The sequence below is a fragment of the Phytophthora parasitica genome, assembly GCF_000247585.1.
Source record: "Phytophthora parasitica INRA-310 unplaced genomic scaffold supercont2.1, whole genome shotgun sequence".
Classification (NCBI taxonomy): domain Eukaryota; phylum Oomycota; class Peronosporomycetes; order Peronosporales; family Peronosporaceae; genus Phytophthora; species Phytophthora nicotianae.
This window is the reverse complement of record NW_008634126.1, coordinates 158455-165955: the sequence shown is the minus strand read 5'-3', so window position 1 is coordinate 165955 and position 7501 is coordinate 158455. Positions and strand designations below refer to the sequence as shown.

Below are 7501 nucleotides of genomic sequence, written 5' to 3'. Positions count from 1 at the left end.
GGTAGCTGTGAGAAGCAACTAGGCATGTGAAAAAAAGAAAACCTATAAGCACCCGCTACGTTTTCGCCGACGAAGTAAAATCGGACGCAGTCCCAGCAATCAGAACTGTTCCCGCATTCGCACAAACACCAATGTTAGTAGAAATTCAGTTGGTCTGGCAACTTTCTGGACAGGCACCGTAACACATGCCCAAAGACTCATGTTGTTTCGGCGGATAAATCCCATCTTCTTCACCTGCCGCACATGTTTCCGCACGAACATACTCTGTGTAGATCCGTAGCGATGAGTACGTGCTCGAAATGGTTTAGCATCAGGACGCAACGTGATTCGAAAAGACTCGACATCGGTCACAGGATCCGCCTGTAGATCAACCCGAAACACGTCCTCAAACTTCATAACAGTCCATCGTAGGACGCGTAAATTGGTTTTGACAAACCCGTTATCACCCTGCCGCTATCATCATGTCATCCAAAATAGAGCGAATTACAGTTGGTGGCAATGGATCAGGCACTCCCAAGTCGAAAGGTCCTTATCCGCTGGATGAGGTCCGGCGGCAAGTTGCGACAGTTGCTCGTTGACATCAATCCCATGTTCTACCAGAGTGCCGTTACCCAAGAGGTAACCCTCTTCATATCTTTCCATGACTTTGCGATAGACGCCAGCAACGTGTAATGGATCAGCTGCCGTTTGCAACAGGAGATCAGTCTGGACGGTTTCGTGGTACTCCACTATGTTACCGTCAGCTGCTACTTTTCATTTCCATCTTAAGCTTAGCTCAGTATGATGGTATCAAGCTCACATCTTACGACAGCTCCTCCAACCCGCAGCCAACGTAGTTGGCAGGCTCACTGTTCGGCTTTAGTTAAGCAGATCTGCAACAAGGCTCATTGTTCATCCTGCAGTTGCTGCCGTAGAAGACAAGCAAGGACACAGATGTTGTTACTGGTTGCAGTTGGGTGCAATCAATAGAAGTTCCTAAGGCGATATCCCCTGGACTGCCGAGGTGGCAGGCGGACGCGTATGCGAATTAGAATAGATAGCTCACTTTACAATCTGCATCAAAACAACCAACACTGTTCAATACACGTTGGTTTTCGGGAGTTCCAGCTCCCAAATCGCGAGCACGTCACAAAGTAACTTAAGTCTCTCGTGCAAACGATAGAACTCGCAGCGGTTGTTCAAATCAAGTTGAGCGAGTATCACCGGCGACTACCAAGATAAATACTTGTACCTAGAGTGGCGAAGCGACGACACAAGCCACGACGGCTATTCTAGTGTCATCGACAGCGATTGTTCCTCCTTACTTGACGGACGTCTCGCACCTTGCTCTCGTGAAGTGGAAACGCGAGCGGCAGGAGTATGAAGACGCCATCGAAGCACGCTGTGCAGTCACTGGTGAAGATAAATCGAAAGCGCTACGAAGCGTAAAAAACTCATTTAACAGGCAACTTATCAACAGGTTGTGCAAATTTGAATGCGGTAGGAATGTGGAGGAGGTTACGGAGGACCGAATTGTTGAAGAGTTGAATAAGATCGTGGGTAACGTCATGAATGACGCGATCCTCGGCGTCGATTCGATTTCCAACCCTGAGTTGAAGGTGAACTTGAAGGAACGGGATGTGTGATAAACTATTTCACGCGATGAAAACATCATGCAACACGGAATGGCAGGTATTTTTCTACTGCAACGGGGATAAAGGGAAAATGCAAGATCCTCAAGATGCATTTAGAGCCTGCGGCGTTGGGCGAATCCGTTGACTCCCACATTCGCCTCGTAGATGCAAGTAGTAAATCAGACGAGAATGCTGAGTACTTGTTGGTGACGGAGAAAGCGTTAGAGCGAGAGATAGTGTATCAGCTCTTAAACAAACGGAAACAACAACCGAGCACATCGCGAGGAAAGGCCCGGTATGACAATGGTCAACGATCACGCGAATACAACAAACTGGCGAATAATCGGTCTAACTCAAACAGAGAAATCCATAAGTCTACCGACCCTCCTCACCCTGCACCTGTACAGTCGACGTTGTCTACGGCACCAGCGAAACTAAGCCAAGGACGGGATGTTTCCACAGTAGCAAAGATCGCTGACTCAGCCAGTGTCCGGATCTTGACGAAGCCGGAAAGGAAGCCGTTTTGGCCGATCGAAAAAGTAAAAAAAGCAGCCAGCAACGACAAAAACAAGCGATTTCGGGTAAATCGTGTAGAGATATCGTCTACAACGAGTAATGAGAACAGCCCGACGGTATTAATTTACGGAAAACTCGAGCTGCCTTACTGTGCCGACAGCGTCTCTGACACGAACATCATTTCGTGCAAGCACGTCGATCTGCTTTGTGAGCAGGATGCGACCGTGGTAGTTGCCGAACTGGATGCACCAATCGTTTCTAGAGCTATTGGCGGTGGTATGGTCACCTCGACGCACGCTGTTGACGTACGCATTACGCTTAACACTGCAGCTGGCACAGTGAGATGTCAGGATGCTAAGAGATGCTTGATTGTCGAAGCCGATGAGGATGAATTCATCGTTGGTAAACTATTATTGGCCGAACTTGGTATCGATGTGGATCGGCAATTGGAGTATTTGGCATCACGTAGTGTGTGAGGTGATTACCCTATCGCTGTAAGATCCGCCAATACAGCCCTGCGAAGTCCAAATTCATGGCTGACTTTAACAAGAAGTTAGTGTCGCTGGGCTGAGTATATGAAAATCGGGAAAGTCGATGGTGTTGTCCAGCTCTACCGGTTAGTAAGCCAAATTCGAAAGAGTTCAGACAAGCCGTAGACTATCGACCTACAAATGCAGTAACTGAGCCGATTGCTGGCGTGATACCAAGTCTCGAAGTGGCTCTTGCATTGTAAGGGCAAGATGTACTACGCAATGTTTGATTTTTTAAGGGTTTTTGGCAACTCCCTTTGGACAAGAGCTGCCAAGAAATCCTCTCGTACATGACAGACAAAGGCGTATTTACACCGATGGGAGTACCTCAAGGTAGCACTGATGCTGCATTGCATTTTCAGTCCACGATTGGGATGGTGTTGGGAAACCTTGTGAACAACTGCGTCATTGTATGGATTGACGATTTGTTAGTCTTTTCTGACACTGCAGAGGAACTGGTGGATGCAATTGAGGCCGTTTTAGTGAAACTCGACGAACATGGTCTAATTCTCAACCCGAAGAAGAGTGCTTTGTTTCTAACTGAAGTTCGCTGGTGTGGGTGTATAATTAATCGAGACGGAGTTCGTCACGATTCGAAACGGATAGAAGCTCTGCAGAATATGCCTGTTCCAACTACCGCTGAGGAGTTGCAACAGTTTTTGTGGTCAAGCAATTGGATGAGATCAGGACTAGTAGACTATGCTCGGCTAGTTCGTCCTCTACAGGAACGTCTTGGTATCGCTCTTGCTGGCACAAAAAGGACTCAACGAGCAGCTGCAGGAATCAAATTGGATCTGACCATCGATGAAGTTGCGAGTTTTGAATCAGTGAAAGAACTACTTGGTAACTCAGCGATGTTAACTTTTCCAGACCCAACCAAGCAGTTGTGTGTTCTCAGTGATGCTTCAGACGTCGGATGAGGACTGGTAGTTTCACAGGTGGAACGGTGGCAGCCTGACCTGCTCATTCAGGAGCAGCAGCATGAGCTTCTCGTATGCATGGGAGGTACCTTCACTGGTTCCGCGCTGAATTGGGGTGCGATTGAAACGAGTCACCCAATAGTTCACGCGTGTGAAAGACTGGAATACCTACTATTAGGACCTCAGGGTTTCCGCCTCTATTGTGATCATAGAAACATTATCTACTTGTTGAGCCACAGCCAAGAGTTGAAGAAGCATGTTCGCGTCAAATTACTGAGATGGTCTATAAAACTTTTGGAGTATTGGTATACTATTGAGCACATTGCAGGTGTTCACAATGTTGTGCCGACATAATTTCGAGATGGGGTGGTGGAGCTCAAAGAGCAGCGCATATACACTCAGCAAAACGATTTACACACCCAAAACGGAAACGTGGTGAACCTATTAGCATTGCATCGACTGTGGAAAAGCGACTACGTCCTCTCGATTATGAAAGTTTTGTGTGGCCTACTCTTGAAGATATTGGATGTGACAAGCCCTGCATACTTCTCCGGCAGGTGCATCTCTTAGTAGTGATGACTTGTGAATTATGGATGGCACAATATGGATACCTAAGACAGCAACGGCTCTAATTCAGCGATTACTGGTAATTGTACATTGCGGACAAAGTGGACACCGCGGTATTCACGTGATGCATAGTCACATTAGCCGACTGTTCTCTAGTAGTGATCTCAGCAGCATAGTTCGCGATTTCTGTTCGAAGTGCCTACTGTGCTTGCACGTGAAAGGTGGAGTGATTATACCCCGACCATTTAGTGAGACGCATCACACTTTTGAACGCAACGAGACATTACATTGGGTTTTTATCCTCTGGGTGAATCGTTTGGTACTTCACGCTACGTTTTAGTTCTGAAAGATGAAGCTACACACTTTGTTGATCTCGTGGCGTGTGGTAGTCCAACTTCGGCAGTAGCAGCTAGCAGAATGCTAGACTGGTACAGTCACTTTGGTACACCGAAGTGTGGGTGAGTGACACGGGATCACACTTTAAGAGCAAAGTGATCGCCGAATTAAGCTGAAGGTTGAAAGGACGTCAAGAGTTCATACTCGCGTATACACCTTGGAAGAACGGTTCAGTAGAGCGGGTGAACAGAGATATTTTGTAAGTTTTAAAAGCCCTGGCGTTGGAATTCAAGATTAGTGTGCATGATTGACCCTACCTATTACCACTTGTACAATCCAGTATCAACCATTCCCCAGTACCTTCACTAGCAAATCGTGCACCCATCGAGTTGTTCACGGGACTACCGTGCCCCAGTACCCTGGATAGTGTATTCTTACCGGGAGGGAAGGGATGTGCTGCCACGTTATCAGAGCTGAAGCCAAAAACAGAGCAGCTCCTCGCTGAGCTACGAGCAAGTATCAACTGTATGCACAAAGCTGTGAAGGATGTACGCCAACGCCAAAGTAAGCGATACAAAGAGCGATCACATTACGAACAGACAATCAACTTCCCAATTGGGGACTACGTTTTGCGATCACGTGTCGACAAGAAGCTGTACGTAAATAAGTTGCGTGTAGTGTGGGTTGGACCGTATCGTGTAGTCGGTAGCGCAGACTACTACTTTACGGTAGAGCATTTAATGATTGGTACTACGATGGATGTACATCCATCTCGATTGAAATTTCACGCAGGTGACTCTCTCAACGTTAATGAAGAATTGATCGACCATATCGCGTCGCAAGGTACTCTGCTTGCAGTAGAAGCGTTTGTGGAACATCGGTTAAATCCAGACATGCAGAGCTATAAGGTCAAAGTCAAGTGGTTTGGTCTCGAACCCATCGAAGACTCCTGGAAACCTATTAAGACGATGAGTGAAGATGTTCCTCAGCTTCTCCTGGAATACGCTACGAGCTCAACAGACGACCTTTTATTACGCGCTGTGATGAGTGCTATTGATAACAAGAAGCGCCAGCGCTCTAAGTCCAACAGAACCTAAGCAATGACTATATCCTTCGAAAAACGATGATCGAGTTGGAGAGGTGGTTGCGTTTATCAGCGAATGGCAACGTTCTGGTTTACGATACCAATGGAGAATTTGGCTTTGGTATTAGTGGATACGATGAGCAAGCTTTAGCGCGTTCGGATGCCGAATGACAATACAATTCAACATTATACCTTTTCGACTCTATGATTGGTTGAAATACGGATCGATGTGGTCTGATTGGGTCGTAGCTGATTGTGCAAATCTTATGGATAGCTACCTGTAACACTTCAAGTTAATGGACTGGTTATGCCCAAATGCGACAAGACAAATTCTCTGGATTTTATATTCGACTAGTCAACGATCAAATGTACTATGAAGTTAGAGGAGGCAGCAAATACGGCGTTGGAAAGCTTGGGGGGACAGTGTGATGGTATCAAGCTCACATCTTACGACAGCTCCTCCAACCCGCAGCCAACGTAGTTGGCAGGCTCACTGTTCGGCTTTAGTTAAGCAGATCTGCAACAAGGCTCATTGTTCATCCTGCAGTTGCTGCCGCAGAAGACAAGCAAGGACACAGATGTTGTTACTGGTTGCAGTTGGGTGCAATCAATAGAAGTTACAAAGGCGATATCCCCTGGACTGCCGAGGTGGCAGGCGAACGCGTATGCGAATTAGAATAGATAGCTCACTTTACAATCTACATCAAAACAACCAACACTGTTCAATACACGTTGGTTTTCGGGAGTTCCAGCTCCCAAATCGCGAGCACGTCACACTCAGCTTCGAGCTTCTTGAGGTCTTCCAAATGTTGCAAGGAAGCCAAGTTTCCTCAGAACCGGTATCGGTAAGGTAAGGATTGGTCAAGAGGTCAGATACCGTGGCTTCACTTGGTGTCGGAGTGATTCCGACGTTCTTGACCCGCCCTCGTCGATTCCATCACTCGGGCTTTGTCAGCTTCACGTGCCGACGGACAACTGCTTGGCCAGTTGGATCCCTTGCAATGCCAGCAATCAGTCTTGGGAGCGAGGTCTACTTCTTGACATTTATGGGATTGGTACCACCACCAGATCCACCAATACCCGTAGAGCCCCAGTTCCAGCCGCTGCTTTGTTGTGTTCAGGCTTGGTGCCCGACTTGGTGATCCGGCAGTCGACTTGTCCTTTGGCAAAGCTTGACTTAACATTATGCTCCTGTGCAAGCACATGATACCCGTGCTGGGCACGAGCCTTCTCCTTAACCATACAAAACAAGTATACGAAGTCGTTGCGCTTCACTTCACGGCATTCGTACTTCACATCCGCTGGACACCTTCTCGAAGAATTTTTGGCTCCAAATTGTCAATGATAACAGTGCACCGGAGCTTCATTCGGTTGTTATATCCGACTTCAGCAGTGTTTCCTACCCCAATAAGCTTTCTGAGCCCATTATCTTCAATAAGAGTCGAAAAATCACAAAAATAATTGAGCATTTTTGCGTCAATGTCATCTTCATGAAGGCCAACGCTCAAATGCTGTCAAAATACAGTGGTGCATCTCGTTTTCGACAGGGCAGGCCATATAGAGTCTGTTAACGGCGAAAATTATGCAGGAACGCAGATGGGCCAAGTGTACTGTTTTTTATTACTTTAATTCAATAGAAATCGCAGATCCATCTTTCCGCTGTGACTCCAGCAGTTTCTAGTTGTCTTCGTCGAAACACCAGACCAGCCTTCTGAGCACCACTTCATGGCTGTATAAATATCGACTGGTTTATAGTTTTCGCCCTGATAGAACATGTCCAGCTCCGCTTCTTGCTTTGTTGTCCGGTAATGATCCTTGAGGCACTTGATGATCCCTTGATCCATCGGTTGCAAGGCAGCAGTTGTATTTGGTGGAAGCTTGTGGATGACCACGTAGAAACTTTTGTTGTCCGGTAATGATCCTTGCGGCACTTGA

The 7501-nt window shown here is 47.0% G+C and overlaps 3 protein-coding genes across 3 annotated transcripts; 1 reads left to right on the top strand and 2 right to left on the bottom strand.

The window, feature by feature from the left end:
• Positions 1-99: 99 nt before the first annotated feature.
• On the bottom strand, positions 100-396 carry PPTG_20635 (hypothetical protein; the record flags this gene model as incomplete). The annotated part of the gene is made up of 1 exon (XM_008892832.1): positions 100-396. The coding sequence occupies one exon, from the start codon at positions 394-396 to the stop codon at positions 100-102; it is 297 nt and encodes a 98-aa protein (XP_008891080.1).
• A 963-nt stretch (positions 397-1359) lies between these two features.
• PPTG_00022 (hypothetical protein) lies at positions 1360-1625 on the top strand (the record flags this gene model as incomplete). Its single annotated transcript, XM_008891390.1, has 2 exons — positions 1360-1424; positions 1484-1625. The coding sequence occupies 2 exons, from the start codon at positions 1360-1362 to the stop codon at positions 1623-1625; spliced, it is 207 nt and encodes a 68-aa protein (XP_008889638.1).
• A 4985-nt stretch (positions 1626-6610) lies between these two features.
• Positions 6611-6992, bottom strand: PPTG_20634 (hypothetical protein; the record flags this gene model as incomplete). Its single annotated transcript, XM_008892831.1, has 2 exons — positions 6611-6875; positions 6970-6992. 2 exons carry the CDS (start codon positions 6990-6992, stop codon positions 6611-6613), a joined length of 288 nt encoding a protein of 95 aa, XP_008891079.1.
• Positions 6993-7501: the final 509 nt, after the last annotated feature.